The 17415-nt window shown below is 49.4% G+C and overlaps 1 protein-coding gene across 4 annotated transcripts in view; it reads right to left on the reverse strand.

Moving 5' to 3' along the window:
* Positions 1-13854: 13854 nt before the first annotated feature.
* NCKAP5L (NCK associated protein 5 like) overlaps positions 13855-17415 on the reverse strand; it is a 38752-nt gene continuing 35191 nt past the window's right edge. For all 4 annotated transcript variants that reach the window (XM_009180694.4, XM_009180695.4, XM_003906346.5 and 1 more), the window contains 5 exons: positions 16418-16580; positions 16038-16119; positions 15368-15676; positions 15148-15290; positions 13855-14750 (listed from right to left, as the gene is read on the reverse strand). In XM_009180694.4, coding sequence (XP_009178958.2) covers positions 14538-14750; positions 15148-15290; positions 15368-15676; positions 16038-16119; positions 16418-16580 — 910 coding nt within the window. In that variant the 3' untranslated portion in view covers positions 13855-14537. The remainder of the gene's footprint in view (positions 14751-15147; positions 15291-15367; positions 15677-16037; positions 16120-16417; positions 16581-17415) is intronic.

Consider the following 17415-nt stretch of genomic DNA (forward strand, 5'->3'; position numbering starts at 1 on the left):
ATCCCAGGCTGCAGTCCAATGGCAGAATCTTGGCTCACTGCAACCTCCGCCTCCTGGGTTCAAGCAGTTCTCCTGCCTCAGCCTCCCAAAAAGCTGGGATTACAGGTGCGCGCCACCATGCCCAGCTAATTTTTGTATTTTTAGTAGAGATAAGGTTTCACCATGTTGGTCAGGCTGGTCTCGAACTCCTGACCTCAGGTAATCCACACGCCTTGGCCTCCCAAAGTGCTGGGATTACAGGCGTGAGCCACCGCACTGGCCTGTTGTTGTTTTTGAGACAGAGTCTCACTCTGTCTCCCAGGCTGGAGTGCAGCACTGTGATCTTGGCTCACTGCAGCTTCAACTGCCCAGGCTCAAGCAATCCTCCCATCTCAGCCTCCTGAGTAGTTGGGACTATAGGCATGTGCCACCACACCAGGCTGATTTTTGCGTTTTTTTGTACAGACAGGGTTTCACCATGTTGCCCAGGCTGGTCTTAAGCTTTTGGGCTCAAGTAATCCTCCCTCTCAGCTTCCAAAAGTGCTGGGATTCCAATCGTGAGCCACTGCACCAGGTCCTTAGAGATTTCAATATTCACGTAGATACATCTTCCCCATACCCTGGCCTCTCATGTCCATGATCTCCTCTCCTCCAATGACCTCTCGTGGCCACATCCTGCTCCTTGTCATTACTGATAACTGCAACTCCTCTGTATTAGTTTGCTAGGGCTCTCATATCAAAGTACCACAGACTGGATGGCTTAGACAGCAGAAATATATTGTCACAGAAATGTAGCCTTCTTCTGGAGGATGGAAGTCTGAGATCAAGGTGATGTCAGTGTTGGTTCCTTCTGAGGCTGTGAGACAGAACCTGTCTGTGCCTCTCACCCAGCTTCTGGAGGTTGCTGGCAATGCTTGGGGTTGCTGGCAATGCTTGGGGTTCTTTGGCTCATGGGTGCATCACCCTGACCTCTGCTTTCATCTTCACATGGTGATATGGTTTGGTCACGTCCCCACCCAAATTTCAACTTGAATTGTAGTTTCCATAATCCCCACGTGTTGTGGGAGGGACCCAGTGGGAGGTAATTTAATTATGGGAGTGGGTAGCCTCATGCTATTCTTGTGACAGTGAGTGAGTTCTCACGAGATCTGATGGTTTTATAAGGGGCATTCCCCACTTTTGCTCAGCACTTTTCCTTCTACCGCCATGTGAAGAAGGACATGTTTGCTTCCCCTTCCACCATGATTGTAAGTTCCCTGAGGCCTCCCCAGCCATGCTTAACTGTGAGTCAATTAAACCTCTCTCCTTGATAAATTACCCAGTCTAGGGCATGTATTTATTAGCAGCATGAGAATGGACTAATATACATGGTGTCTCCCTGTGTGCTTGTCCATCTGGCTTCAAGTTCCTCCTTTTTATAAGGACACCAATCAAAATAGGAGTAGGGGCCGGGCGCGGTGGCTCAAGCCTGTAATCCCAGCACTTTGGGAGGCCGAGGCGGGTGGATCACGAGGTCAGGAGATCGAGACTATCCTGGCTAACATGGTGAAACCCCGTCTCTACTAAAAATACAAAAAACTAGCCGGGCGTGGTGGCGGGCGCCTGTAGTCTCAGCTACTTGGGAGGCTGAGGCGGGAGAATGGCGTGAACCCGGGAGGCGGAGCTTGCAGTGAGCTGAGATCAGGCCACTGCACTCCAGCCTGGGAGCACAGCGAGACTCCGTCTCAAAAACAAAAAACAAAAAACAAAAAACAAAAAAAAAAAAAAACAAAATAGGAGTAGGGCCCACCCGAATGACCTCATTTTAACTTGACCCTATTTCCAGATAAGGTCACATTCTGAGATACTGGGGGTAGGCCTCCACATCTTAGGGGGATAGGGACACAATTCAACCCATAACACCCCATTCCCATTCCCATTCTCTCAACGTCATACAGCTCATCCCGTGACCACCACCTCATTTCTTCCCAACGTCTTTCCAACTCATGCTCACTAGTACTCTGCCTGCAAAATTCCTTTGATCCCACCAGGACCTACAATCTACTGTCCCTATTCCCCCATACTTCCCTCTTCTACTGTTCCTTTTTCCCTTTTTATCCAATTTGAAGACCACAGTCTCACCTGTAATCCCAGCTACTCAGGAGGCTGAGGCAGGAGGATCCCTTGAGCCCAGGAATTTGAGGCTGCAGTGAGCTGTGATCTCTCCACTGCACTTCAACCTGAGTGACAGAGCAAGACACTGACTCCCCCACCCCGCAAAAAAAATAGAATCACTCCCCTGCATACACCTTCAATTCCCTTGCTTCTTTCCCTCTCCTTTCTTGCACCCCTGGCTAATTCAACTCACTGCATGGGAAGCATGGACTGGAGAAGAAAACCAATACCTTAATGTTAATCAGTCTCCCTTTAAATTCCTAATTACCTAAGGTGGACCCTTCAAGCTGCCTGGTAATCCCTACTACATTTCCCAGTCCATTCACTCTTTTGAGCTCTTAGATGAATATTCATGTGTTCTCCTGTCTTCTCAAGCCTCCAACATCTTCTCCTGCCATCTTTCTTAGCTGATGATCTTGAATATTTCCTTGAGAAAGTAAAAGCACCCAGGAGAGAACTCCTATAGTTAGACACCATCACATATACCCAACTACCTGCTTCTGTGCCTTCCTCCTTCCTGTACCTATGAATGCTATTGAAAGCCACTTATGCACTGGAGTCCAACAATTCCCTCTTCTCTTTCCTGCGTCATCAGATTTTCTGTCTTCCTTTCTTTCCTTCCTTTCCCCCTCCCCTCCTCTCTTCTCCCCTCCCCTCTCCTCTCCTTTCTTTTGAGGTGGAGTCTCACTTTGTTGCCAGGCTGGAGTGCAGTGGCATGATCTCGGCTCACTGCAACCTCTGCCTCCTGGGTTCAAGCGATTCTCCTGCCTCAGCCTCCCAAGTAGCTGGGCGACTACAGGCATGTGCCACCACGCCCATCTAATTTTTGTATTTTTAGTAGAGACGGGGTTTCACCATGTTGGCCAGGATGGTCTCAGTCTCTTGCCTTGTGATCTGCCCGCCTTGGCCTCCCAAACTGCTGGGATTACAGGCGTGAGCCACTGTACCCGGCCCCAGATTTTCTCTATTTTATCATTCCAATAAGTGTAAGAATATGCTTTCTTTCTTTTTTTTTTTTAATTTTTAGAGATAGGGGTCTCACTATGCAGCCCCAGCTGAACTTGACTCCTAGGCTCAAGCGATCCTCCTGTCTCAGTCTCCCAACTAGCTGGGACTACAAGCATGTGCCACTGGGCCTGTCTAGCTAACTTTTCCTATGTTGAAGAAACCCACCCTTAGAGCCTGGGAGCAGCAACACTCCAACAGCGATGAGCATACCCAGCCTCCAGATCTTTGTTTCTGAATACTCCCCACACAAATAAACAGAGCTCTTTGGAAAAATGCTTGATTCCAGTGCTGGGTTGGGGAAAATCCAAGATGAATCTCGAGCATGTTATGACAGAAAGTAAGTATCCTTGAAGAATGATGAGGATTTGTCAAAAAGACACAGAAGCCAGTTTGAAGGGGCTCCCACTGGCCAAATCATGGACAGTTTGAGCATTTGAGAATATAAACCACCGAACAAAATAATAAACCATAATTCTATACTGGTTTAAATAAATGAACACATAAAAAGTTAAATAAAAATTAAATATTTATATAGTTTCAGAGTACCTACCTACAGTGTAATTATTCATTATAAAGGGAAAAGTAGTAAATGTGTGGAGAGACCTACCAGACAGCAAGTAATGAAAATGAGCATTCGTCGTAATGAGACAAATCAATATCAACGTCTGTAATCTTCCAACATTTCAAGGTCCTGTAAGTTAGGAAGGACTGAGGAATTGTTCCAGATTGAAGGAGACTAAATAAACATGACAACTGAATGCAATGTGTGACTTTAACTAGAAAGGATATTATTCTGACAATTAGTGAAAGTTGACTGTGGTCTGAGGAGTAGATAAGTTTTTTTATCAATATGAATTTCTGATTTTGATGGTGGTATGGTTTTGGGGAAGATAAGTTTCCTTGTTTGTAGTAAACAAACCTGAAGTGTTTGGGGTGATAAAACATCATGTTAGCAACCTACTCTTAAATAGTTTAGGCAAAAGACCGGGCGTGGTGGCGGGTGCCTGTAATCCCAGCTACTCAAGAGGCTGAGGTAGGAGAATCACTTGAACCCAAGCAGGCGGAGGTTTCAGTGAGCCGAGATCACGCCACTGCACTCCAGCCTAGGTGACAGAGTAAGACTCTGTTTAAAAAAAATGAATAAATACAGGAGGCTGAGGCAGGAGAATGGCGTGAACCCGGGAGGCGGAGCTTGCAGTGAGCGGAGAGTGCGCCATTGCACTCCAGCCTGGGGGACAGAGCGAGACTCCGTCTCAAAAAAAATAGATAAATAAAATAAATAAATAAAGATAGTTTAGGAGAGGAAAAAAAACTTTGTACTGTATTTGAAACATTTGTGTATGAAATAGTTTCAAAAATAAAGGCTTTAAAATATTAAAAGTCTAATTTCTTGACCCAATCTCCTCTCCCATTCTCTTCTACTCTACTTATTTTTCCCTAAAGAAGGTGTCTAGGCTGGGCGCAGTGGGTCACGCCTGTAATCCAAGCACTTTGGGAGGCTGAGGTGGATGAATCACCTGAGGTCAGGAGTTCAAGACCAGCCTGGCCAACATGGTGAAACCCCGTCTCTACTAAAAATACAAAAATTAGCCACACGTGGTGACACGTGCCTGTAATCCCAGTTACTCAGGAGGCTGAGGCACGACAATTGCTTGAACTCAGGAGGTGGAGGTTGCAGTGAGCTGAGATCGTGCCACTGCACTCCAGCCTGGGCAACAGAGCGAGGCTCCATCTCAAAAAACAAAAGAAAGAAAGAAAGAAAAAAAAAAAAGACAGCGTCTAGGGAAAACAAGATCAGGATGGCCTCAAACCTCGAACTCTTAAACTCAAGAGAGTCTCCCACTTCAGCTTCCTGAGTAGCTGGTGGGGGACTTACAGGCATGTGCCTTTTTCTTCCCTATATCTTAAAATAATTTTTTTTTTTTTTTGAGACAGAGTCTCACTCTGTTGCCCAGGCTGGAGTGCAGTGGCATGGTCTCCGCTCGCTGCAACCTCTGCCTCCCGGGTTCATGCCGTTCTTCTGCCTCAGCCTCCTGAGTAGCTGGGACTACAGGCGCCCGCCACGACACCCAGCTGATTTTTTATATTTTCAGTAGAGACGGGGTTTTACCGTGTTAGTCAGGATGGTCTTGATCTCCTGACCTCGTGATCCGCCTGCCTCAGCCTCCCAAAGTGCTGGGATTATAGGCGTGAGCCACCGCACCTGGCCTAAGAATTTTCTATTTCTTAAATTATTTATTTTTATTTTTTTAGAGACAGGGTCTCGCTTTGTCGCCCAGGCTGGAGAGTGCAGTGGTGCGATCATAGCTCACTGCTGCCTCGAATTCCTGGGCTCAATGATCCTCCCTCCTCAGCCTCCTGAGTAGCTGGGACTATAGGGATGGGCCACAATGCTAAAAAAGAGCTGTCTATACTCCAGTTCTTCCTTTCCCATTTGCTCTTGACCTACTCAAAACAGCTTTCACTTCCATCACTGTTCCTGTTAAGGTCACCAGTGACCTCTGTGCTGCTAAATCCAAATGGCAATTTTCTTTTTTTTTTTTTCTTTGAGACAGGGTCTCACTCTGTCATCTACCCAGGAATGGCTAGATGCCTACCCAGGCACAATCATAGCTCCCTGCAGCCTCAACCTCCTGGGCTCAAGTGATCATCCTGCCTCAGCCTCCCAAAGCACTAGAACTAAAAGGTGCACGCCACCATGCCTGGCTCAAAAGGCAATTTTCAATCCTCTTTTTGCCTGCACATCAGCAGAAGTGACAGCTGATTATTTAATCTTTCTTGAAACATTTTCTTCACGTACATGCCAAGACCCCACATTCTCCCAAGATCACCCTGCAGCCTCCTTCACTGTTTCTTCCTCGTTTCCTCTGACCTCTAAAGAATGGAGTATGCTAGGGGTCAGGACCCAGACTTTCCTCTTCTCACTTCTTTGGTGATCTCATCCAGTCCTCTGGCTTTAAATAACATCCACATGCTGATGACTTACTAATTTATGTCTCCAGCCAGGCCTCTTTTCTAAACTCTGGACTTCTATAACCAACTGCTTACTCCACATTTTCCCTTGGATGTTACCCAACAGGCATCTCAAATTTAACATGGCCAACACTTAACTCCTGACCTTCCTTCCCTCCCCCACATCTGCTCTAGCCAGTCTTCCCCATATCAGTGAATGGCACCCTTCCATTTGCTTCAAAACCCTTAGAGTTATCCTTGACTCTTCTTTCTTCACATCAATTACGTCAGCAAATCCTGTCATCCTGACTGCCTCCGCTTGGTCCAGGTCACCAGCGTCTCTCACTGGGATTCCTGAAGAGGCCTCTTTACTGGCTCCTGCTTCTGTATCAGCCCTCTACAGTCTCTTCTCATCAGTCTCCACCGCTTCCCCATTTCACTTTGAGTGAAAGCCAAAGCAGTCCCGACACTGACGCAAAACCCCACATGATCTCTTCTACCAAACTGGCTAACAAGAAGTTTGATAATAATGATATGGAAGAAGTGGGGAGACAGTTCAACTTGTATGTGGCTCGTGGGAGTGCAACGTATGAAAGTCTATTACAAAATAAAGTTAAGGCCGTGTGCGGTGGCTCATGCCTCTAATTCCAACACTTTGGGAGGCCAAGGCGAATCACGTGAGCCCAGGAGTTCAAGATCAGCCTGGGCAACATAGCAAAACCTGGCTCTACAAAAAATACAAAAGTTAACTGGGTGTGGTGGTACGTGCCTAGGTCCCAGCTCCTGGGGAGGCTGAGGTGGGATGGCCAATTGAACCTGGGAGGTGGAGGTTGCAGTGAGCTGAGATGGCACCACTGCATGCAAGCCTGGGTGACAGTGAGACCCTGTCTCAACAAACAAAAAACAAAAACCTAAGCATACTCTATGACTCAGCAATTCCATTTATAGAAATTTATTTATTTATTTTAGAGACAGGCTCTTACCCTGTTCCTCAGGCTAGAGTGCAGTGGTGGGATCATAGCTTGCTGTAGCCTCAAACTTCTGGGCTGAAGGGATCCTCCTGCCTCAGCCTCCCAAGTAGTAGGACTACAGGTGTGTGCCACCACATCTGGCTAATTTTTGTAGGTTTTGTAGAGATGGGGTCTCTGTTGCTCAGGCTGGTCTCAAACTCCCGGCCTCAAGCAGTTCTCTCTGCCTCAGCCGTTCAAAGTGCTAAAATTACCAGCATGAGCTACCATACCTGGAGAATATAGGAATTTACCTTATGGAAATATACAAGTGGCCAAAGACACATATGGAATGTTCACTGCAGTGTTGTCATGACAAAACAAATAAATAAGGTATGTCTATACAATGAAGTACAACGTACAAAAGCGGAGATTCATGGGTTTTGGAAAAATCTCCAAGATACATTATTGAGTGCTACAGGGAAGATCAGTAACTACAAGATAATCTCGTTGTCTAATAAAAGGTAAACATAAATATGCTTGTATATATGTGGATTTTAAAAACATCTGAAAGGGGCCAGGAACAGCGGCTCATGCCTATAACCCCAACACTTTGGGAGGCCAAGACTGGCAGATCACATGAGGCCAGGAGTTTGAGACCAGCCTGGGCAACATGGTAAAACCCCCATCTCTACTAAAAATACAAAAATTAGTTGGGTGTGGTGGTGCACATCTGTAATACCAGCTACTCAGGAGGCTGAGGCATGAGAATCACTTGAACCTGGGAGGCAGAGGTTGCATTGAGCCAAGATCCTGCCACTGCACTCTCAGCCTGGATGACAGAACGAGACTCTGTGTCAAAAATAAATAAATAAAAATAAATAAAATCATCTGAAAGGATAACCAATTAACTCAGGTTGCCTGTGGAACGAAACTGAGGGTGCAGTATGAAGGGAATTTTTCCTTTTTTCTGTTTTTTATTATTTTTAATTTTTAGAGACAAGGCCTTGCTTTGTTGCCTAGGCTGAAATGTAGTGGGATTCTAATAGCTCACTACAGCCTCAAATTCCTGGGTTCATGCAATCATCCCATCTCAGCTTCCCAAGTAGGTAGGACTAGAGGCTCACACGACCATGCCCAGCTAATTTTTTACTCTTTATTTTTTGAGACAGGGTCTCACTCTGTTGCCCAGGCTGACTGCAGTGACACGATCATTGCTCACTGCAGCCTCCAATCACTCAGGCTCAAGCCATCCTCCCACCTCAGCCTCTTGAGTAGCTGGGATTACAGGTGTGCACTACCATGCCAGGGTAATTATTTATTTATTTATTTTTGAAACAGAGTCTTGCTCTGTTGCCCAGGCTGGAGTGCAGTGGTGCGATCTCGGCTCACTGCAACCTCCGCCTCCTGGGTTCAAGCAATTCTCTCACCTCTGCCTCCCAAGTAGCTGGGATTACAGGCCTGTGCCACCACACCTAGCTAATTTGTGTATTTTTAGTAGAGACAGGGTTTCACCATGTTGGCCAGGCTGATCTCAAATTCCTGACCTCAAGTGATCTGCCTACGTTGGCCTCTCAAAGTGCTGGGATTACAGGTGTGAGCCACACCCCCGGCCTAATTTTTTATTTTTTTGTAGAGACACGGTCTCACTGTGTAGCCCAGGCTGGTCTCAAACTCCTGGGTGCAAGTGATCTTCCTCCCTTGGCTTTGCGAAGTGCTGGGATTACAGGTGTGAGCCACCATGCCCAGCCCCTTTTTTTCCCCTAGTATAACATTCAATTTCTTTTCCTTTTTTTTTTTTTTTTTTGAGACCAATACGGAGTCTCACTCTGTTGCCCACGCTGGAGTGCAGTGGCGTGATCTTGGCTCACTGCAACCTCTGCCTCCGGGTTCAAGTGATTCTTCAGCTTCAGTCTCCTGAGTAGCTGGGATTACAGGCACGTGCCAACACGCCTGGCTAATTTTCTTTTTCTTTTTTCTTTTTTGTATTTTTAGTAGAGACGGGGTTTTACCATGTTGGTCAGGGTGGTCTCAAACTCCTGACCTCGTGATCTGTCCACCTTGGCCTCCCAAAGTGCTGGGATTACAGGTGTGAGCCACCGCACATGGCCTAATTTCTTTTCAATTATTTATTTATTTTTATTTTTTGAGGCGGAGTCTCGCTCAGTCACCAGGCTGGAGTGCAGTGGCATGATCTCAGCTCACTGCAACCTCCGCCTCCCGGGTTCAAGTGATTCTCCTGCCTCAGCCTCCCAAGTAGCTGGGACTAGAGGTGTGCATCACCATGCCCAGCTAATTTTTGTATTTTTAGTAGAGATGGGGTTTCACTGTGTTGGCCAGGATGGTCTTGATCTCCTGACCTCATGATCTGCCCATCTTGGCCTCCCAAAGTGCTGGGATTACAGGTGTGAGCCTCAGTGCGCAGCCTCTTTTCAATTTTTTTTTTTTTTTTTTTGAGATGGAGTCTTGCTCTGTCATCCAGGCGGGAGTGCAGTGGTGCGGTCTCGGCTCACTGTCAGCTCCGTCTCCTGGGTTCACACCATTCTCCTGCCTCAGCCTCCCGAGTAGCTGGGATTACAGGCGCCCGCCACCACGCCCAGGTAACTTTTTCTATTTTTAGTAGAGATGAGGTTTCACCATGTTAGCCAGGATGGTCTCGATCTCCTGACCTCGTGATCCGCCCGCCTCCGCCTCCCAAAGTGCTGGGATTACAGGAGGGAGCCACCACACCCGGCCTCTTTTCAATTTTTGACACATTATAATTGTATGCACTTATGGGATACAATGTGATGTTTCCATACATGGATACATTGTATAGTGATCAAATCAGGGTATTTAGGACAGCCATCTCATTATGCATTTATCGTTTTTTTGTGGTGAGAACATTCAAAACCCTTTCTTCTATTTTGTAATAACATACCATAACTTGTTAACCATCGTCACCCTACTGTGCAATAGAACACCAGAACTTATTCCTCCTATCTAGTTTTGTACCCTCAAACCACCTCTCCTCAACCTCCTCTCCTGCACTGGCTCCACAGCCTCTGGTAACCACTGATCTGCTCTATACTTCCGTAAGATTGGCTTTTTCTTTTTCTTTCTTTTTTTTTTTTTTTTTTTTTTTTGAGACGGAGTCTTGCTCTGTCACCCAGGCTGGAGTGCAGTGGCCAGATCTCAGCTCACTGCAAGCTCCGCCTCCCGGGTTCACGCCATTCTCTGGCCTCAGCCTCCCGAGTAGCTGGGACTACAGGTGCCCGCCACCTCGCCTGGCTAGTTTTTTGTATTTCTTAATAGAGACGGGGTTTCACCGTGTTAGCCAGGATGGTCTCGATCTCCTGACCTCGTGATCCGCCCGTCTCGGCCTCCCAAAGTGCTGGGATTACAGGCTTGAGCCACTGCGCCCGGCCTCTTTTTTTTTTTTTTTTTTTAAAGATTCCATGTCTCAGTGAGATCATGTGGTATTTGTCTTTGTGTCTGACTTATTTCACTTAACATAATGTTCAGGTTCATATAATTTGTTCAAATGACAGGATATCATTCTTTTTCATTGCTGAATAGTATTCTACTGTGTAGATATACCACATTTTATCCATTCATCCATTGCTGGCATTTAGGTTGACTTCAAGTCTTGGCTATTGTGAACAGTGCCTCCATTTACCCACTGGTGGGATTGCTGGATCATATAGTAGCTCTACTTTTAATTTTTTGGAGGAACCTCCACAGTTTTCCTTAATAGAGGTACTAATTTACATTCCCACCAACAGTGTATAAGGGTTCTATTTTCTCTACATCCTCACCAACACTTGTTTTGTCTTTTTGATAAGAGCTATTCTAACTAGAGTGAGATGGTATTTCATTGTGGTTTTGATTTGCATTTCCCTGATAATTAGTTGTAACATTCAACTTCAATTCCTTTTTTAAAAACCATGAACGTATACTTTTTTTTTTTTTTGAGACGGAGTCTCACTCTGTCGCCCAGGCTGGAGTGCAGTGGCCAGATCTCAGCTCACTGCAAGCTCCACCTCCCGAGTTCACGCCATTCTCCTGCCTCAGCCTCCCGAGTAGCTGGGACTACAGGCGCCCGCCACCTCGCCTGGCTAGTTTTTTGTATTTTTTAGTAGAGACGGGGTTTCACCGTGTTAGCCAGGATTGTCTCGATCTCCTGACCTCGTGATCCACCCGTCTCGGCCTCCCAAAGTGCTGGGATTACAGGCTTACTCTTTTTTTTAAGATGGAGTTTTGCATTTGTTGCACAGGCTGGAGTGCAATGGTGCGATCTCGGCTCACTGCAACCTCTACCTCCCAAGTTCAAGCTATTCTCCTGTCTCAGTCTCCCAAGTAGCTGGGATTACAGGCATGCGCCATCACGCCCAGCTAATTTTGTATTTTTTAGTGGAGACGGGGTTTCTCCATGTTGATTAGGCTGGTCTCAAGCTCCCGACCTCAGGTGATCCACCCACCTTGGCCTCCTAAAGTGCTGGGATTACAGACATGAGCCAACGTACCTGGGGAACATATACTTCTATAATTTCTATGCCTTTAATAATTAAAAACCTTTTAAGGGGCCAGGCACAGTGGCTCACGCCTGTAATCCCAGCACTTTGGGAGGCTGAGAAGGGTAGATCACGAGGTCAGGAGATCGAGACCATTCTGGCTAAGACGGTGAAACTCTGTCTCTGCTAAAAATACAAAAAATTAGCTGGGCGTGGTGGTGGGAGCCTGTAGTCCCAGCTACTCAGGAGGCTGAGGCAGGAGAATGGCGTGAACCTGGGAGGCAGAGCTTGCAATGAGCCGAGATCGCGCTGCTGCACTCCAGCCTGGGTGACAGAATGAGATGCTGTCTCAAAAAAAAAAAAAAAAAAAGTTAAAAAAAATTTTTCCCAAGACCATAGAAATGCTCACGTTTATTTACTTCAAATTCATATAAATAAGTTATTTATATGCTTGAACTAACTCACATAGGATTATAGAATGAGGGTATATATCTAGAGTTTGCTGCAGAGAATGATTATTTCTCTTTTAAAACTTTTTTTGATAAAGAAAAAACAGGTTGGATGCAGTGGCTCACACTGTAATCCCAGAACTTGGAGAGGCCAGGCTGGGAGGATCTCTTGAGGCCAGGAGTTTGAGACAAGCTTGGGCAACATAGTGAGACCCCATCTCTAAAAAAAAAATTTTTTTTTCTTAAAGAAAACAAAGCACACTATTTGTAGAAAATCTAGAAAAGGGTAAAGAAGAAAAAAGAAAAAAACCACTGGCTACCCAGAGAAAACCTGAGTTAACATTTTTGGGACATTTCCTGCAAAAGGCAAAGTGCCCAGTGAAATTGAACCTGAAGCCTTGTCATAATCTTTTGCTGATGCCTTGATGCCATTTTGGGGGATGGAGGAGGTGGCCTGGCAGTTTTGTCTTCCTTTGTTTGGAAAACCCAGCAGAATGGGTCTCGCACATTGGAAAGGCAAACATTTACCTGTTCTTGGAGGAAACAGTGAATTTACCTGAGTTCTGCAGGAAGATGTTGCAAACTGAGATATGCAGCGTTCTGCCCTAGTAAGGATCAAATGGTCTTTTAGCCAAACCTTTCTTTGAAGTGCAAGAAATTGATTCCCCAAGAGTGTCTTTAAACTCAACTGCACATCCTCCTCCACAGAATTATTTGAGATAAAATATTGGGTCTGTGTGGAGGGCACACAATTATGTGGGCTGTGGGGTGGCTCATCTGGGCCCAGGGTCCCTTCGCGGAATGCTGAGAGATTTAGGAAGTTTCCCACCATGGAACAGTTGGTAGGCAAGAGCTGCCTCCAGGCGCCAGGTGTAAATGATGCCACCTACCCTGCCCTGGTCAGTCAGCCCACATTGCCCTGGAAACCAAGGTGATGCCCTGCATTTGCAAACACCAGAGAATAGAGCCTGGCGGCAGATGGATCAGACCCTGGTGGCAAGAATGTGGATGGACCCTCTGATCTCAGCTTGAAAGAGGTGGAGTCCTGCGTCAAACCCGCTATGCCAAACTCCTTCCCCAAAAGGAAATAGGAGAAATATCCTGCAGGCAAACAATTCTGTTCTAACTAGGAAATGAGGTAATCTACCAAGTTCCAGCAGAGAAGAGGGCTTGAAAAACCAAGAAATAAAAAGTGGGAAGGAGGTAGACCTCTCGAATTCCACCTGGCAAGAAGCAGAGATTTACAGCTTGGTAATACTATGCTTAAGCCCATAAAAGCAGAAGGGATAGGACAGTGGGATAGGAACCCGGAAGCAGAAGACAGAGGTACGAAAATGGGATATCGACTTAAAAGAAAAACCCAGACATCTGACTTGATCCTCTCCGTCTTGTTCATTTCTTCAATGATGATATTAACTAAGAGAAGGAGTAGGAAGAGAATGCTGAGAAGAAAGTCTGGCTGATGGGACCAGCTCGTCTGGATTAACCTTCTAATCTTCTGTAGAGGAGGAAAACCAAGGTCTGGAGAAGAGATGCAACTCTGCTCAGAGTCTGCATGTCCCATGCCGCCTGGGACACGTGGGGCCTGAATGCATGTCCACAGCCATCTTCCCCAGCTCCTTCTCCAAGGGGCTGCCCAGCCTCACGTCTTGCCCAAGTCCTGGGCCAGGAGAATCTCTCTGAGCCCAGGCACCCTTCCAGGCCTAAGCAGGCCCTACCCTCCCAACCCTCTGTTACCTCCTGTGATGACTCCAGCCAGCTGCCCTGGTTGGGGGGCTGTGTCACAAGGGTGCCTGGGGTCCCTCAACCTGGCACCCATGCAGTATCCTCCGACCTGGCCTGCCTGAGTCCTCCCACACAACAAGCCGAGTCAGGGGCAGGGAGGGGGCCTCCACATTTTATTAGGGATACGGCAGAAGCAGAGGCAGGGAGCAGAGCAGCCGCATTTTAAACAACAGATAAATTAACCGCAGTGCGGGGCTGGGGGCTGGGCCAGACGCTTCAATATATAAAAACAACAACGAAAAAGACGGACGAATAGACCCCAAAGGCATGGGGCAGGGGAGGGCAGCACCATCCAGACAGCAGGGAGGACCAGGACAGAGAGAGAAGGCAACTTGTCCCCCAGCCCCCAAACTCCACAAGTACAGGGGCCTCCAGGAGGACCTTGCGAGGGCTTCGGGGCAGAGGAGCAGCCAGGTTGGGCAGAGATGGCACGGCTGGTGGGCAGGAAGCCCAGCACCACAAGATAGCTCAGCCTGAAGTAGGAGCTGGGGGGCTGTGACACAGTGGCCTTAAACCCCCAGTCCCTTCAAGGAAGAGCCTTACTCTGGGTGAGAGAAGGGACCAAGGGCGGGGTCTCTCCCTGAGCTGAGCATGGTCATCTCATCCGCAGTAGCAGTGGGTGGTGGGGTGTGCCAGGGACTCCCTTTTCACCTTCTTATCCACCTGCCTCCTTGGTCCCTTCAGGGAGGGCCCTGGCTCCAGGGGCATGAAGAGAGCCGATCCAGTCTGTGGTCCCCAAATCCAGCGGGGCCGTGGTGTGGCGCAGACCCTCAGCCCTGACTCCCACAGGAGGATAGCGAGTCGTAGAGCGAGTCACTGAGAGACTCCGAGGTCTCCAGCCCTGGGGGGCCCCCGCTGGCCACTCTGCCTTCCTCAGCCATGTCCGACGTGCTGGGGGTGCGGCTACCCCCAAAAGCTGGGCCCTGGGGCATAGGGGATGGGCGGCTGGACTCCTGGCTTCGCTTCTGGTCCACGGGCAGGGCCTGGGAAAGGAGGGGCAGCTCGGGAGGAAGCTCCTCTCCACCTTTCGGCCCAGCCTCAGAGGCACTGAGCTCTGAGGGGCGTCTGTGCACCCGATGGGGAGCTGCTCCAGAAGGGGCCCCCCAAGGTGGAGTGTACTTCAGAGGAAGCAGGCTGGAGGTACAACTGAGAACAGTCCTACAAGGTTCTGGGGAGGGACAGAAACCCTATCCCCACGAGAGGAGTGCAACGAGGGTGGGGGGAGGGCCGCTCACAGGGCATCCCGGCAGTCCTCCTCCCAGAGGGTGCAGCGCTGAGACTGTGCGATATACAGGCCATACCTCACTGGAGAAACTGGTCTCCCCACATCACTCCCTCCTGCTCCCGAGTCCTTTCCCTTTCCCCTGCTGCAATTCTCACCATGGGGGTCCTGGGCAGCCCCTCCAATTGTCGGGGTGGGCACATGAAAGGATCCGAGGAGCTGCCAGCTGCCCTAGTATTGGGGAAGGTCCAGTTCTTGGCCAGCTGGACAGGAGGGGTGGGGCCTGGGTCTTCACAGGGATCTGTCCAGGAACAAAGGGAAGGTGGATGGAGCTGCCTGGCTCTCAGGGGCATCCCACCCTCCCACCTGGACACTCACCATCAGGACAGGTCTCATGGCCCCGGTGGCCCGGAGCAGCAGGTAGCAGTGCAGGGAAGGCTGGCATGCTGGGGTGCCGCCCGCTCACCAGCAGCTCCTCTATGCCTGGCACTTCCCGCTCCAGTGTGTGGGCACGGCGGGGGACTTTGGTAAGGGGTGGGGGCCGAGCTGGGGGTACCCCAGGTGGGGGATCCAGCCGTGGTGGCTTGGTCTTAGGAAGATTCTTGCTGGGGGTCCCACCGCTACCATGGTCCGGGGGTGGGAAGGTCCCAATGCCACTGTCCAAGGTTCGAGTCAAGGAGCCACAGGCTGGGGAGGGGAAGGTCCATCAAGAGTGTGAGGCTGGGCTCAGTACCCGGCCTGCCTCCACTTCCCACCCAGCCCAGGCTCCACCCCTACTCAGGGCTCCTCCTGGCCCAACAGGCTAATTCCACAGCACCTGTCCACCATCCCTACCTGCCCTGGGCTTGGGGAAGGGGTGTAGGTGGGGCAAGTACCCTGAGGGCAGAGAAGAATTTGTTCCTGTATAGCTCCAGTGCCCACCTGGTGCTTGGCACCAAGATGGCACACAGAGCCTGGCACCTGCTGTGGGGACAGGAAGAAGTAAAGTGGGAAGAAGTGGGTAGAGGGGTTGGGGGCAGACCCATCCTCAGCCCCTGACCCTGCTGACCTGTGAAGTGTGAGGTGGGCACTGGCTCGGCCAGGCTGTCCTCCGAGGGCATCTCTTCCTGCCTCCCTGGCTCACTGCTCGGCTGTGTGGGGTACAGGAGACCTCAGTCCACTCCTCCCCACTCCACACCCCTCCCCATGCCTCTAGGGGGTGGGAATGTGGCTGTAAATGTATGGAAGTGTGAGGATTAGGGCCCTGGAGTATGGATCTGAGAACCTCTGTAGACTGGGAAGCCCCTCTCCCCTCTCCAGTCTCCCCTTAGAGACTGTGAGTGCATCCAGCACTCATGGTCTTGGGGAAGGGGAACCCTCTGGGGGGTAAGAGACCTGGCAGGGCCAGAGAGCCAGGCCCTCTATCCAGTCCCTGTCCCAAGAACTTACCTTTCCAGGAGGTTTTCCGCAGCCCTGAAGAGGGCCCACCAGGCCATTCCGGGGTCCACAGGCTGGCCAAGGGCTCTTGGGGTCAGAAGACACTGGCTGGAAATCCCCGTACTCAGGCTTGGGCTCCCTCCAGCTCTTGGGTGGCAGCTCCTTGCCATCCACCCTATGGGCAACAGCGCAGATGTAGGTGAGGGCGGCCTGGCCTACCCAGACATTCCAGCCTTGCACCCGCCAATGGTGCTGGGTTTAGGGAGGCACTTCCTGCCACCCACCCCTGGGGAAGGAGACATGTCGCTAGTGATTGCTCCCATTGCCTTCTTGACACTGGCAACAGGAAAGGACCCTGGGGAACCCAAGAGGAACAGAGGGCAGGGGAGAAGATGGGGGAACTCCCCCAAAGTCATCCAGAGTCAAGCCTAGAGACTGCTTGATGGTGATTCCAGGTAGACTAGCAGACCCGGTCACATCCTGGTCCAGGAACAACACACTCCACCTGCTCTAGCTGAACTTCTGAGCACACCTGCGGTCCAAACCACACCCCTGCCTGGGGCCCAATTCCTGCAGACTTTCTGCCTCATCTGGCCCAGACAGAGCAACCCCAAGATGGGTGGGTCCCTTCTTTAAACCACAGCTCCTGTTGTGGCAGGTGTCAAAGGGCAAGATGGGAAGAGGACTCCCCTTGTCCCTTTCCTGAAGGAGAAGACCTTTATCAGCCCATAGGTAGGCTCTAGCCTTCACTTAACTATCACATGCAGGCTGCCTCATCTGGTATGGAGACCATCCAGGAAGATGCGGACTGTTAACTTCTCAAATGAGAAGCCAGAAACGAGGCCAAGCCCCTGATCTTTCCTCCAGGCCAAGTCACTGACCCCCCAGCTGCTTTGGTGGCCTTCTATCCCTTTTGAACTCTGGAAAGTCCCAGCTCCCAGGAACGGCAGGCCTAGTTCCAGACCCAGGTGTGCCCACAAAGGGAAGTGCCCCATGCCCACCAAGCACCT

The sequence above is a fragment of the Papio anubis genome, chromosome 9 (assembly GCF_008728515.1).
Source record: "Papio anubis isolate 15944 chromosome 9, Panubis1.0, whole genome shotgun sequence".
NCBI lineage: Eukaryota > Metazoa > Chordata > Mammalia > Primates > Cercopithecidae > Papio > Papio anubis.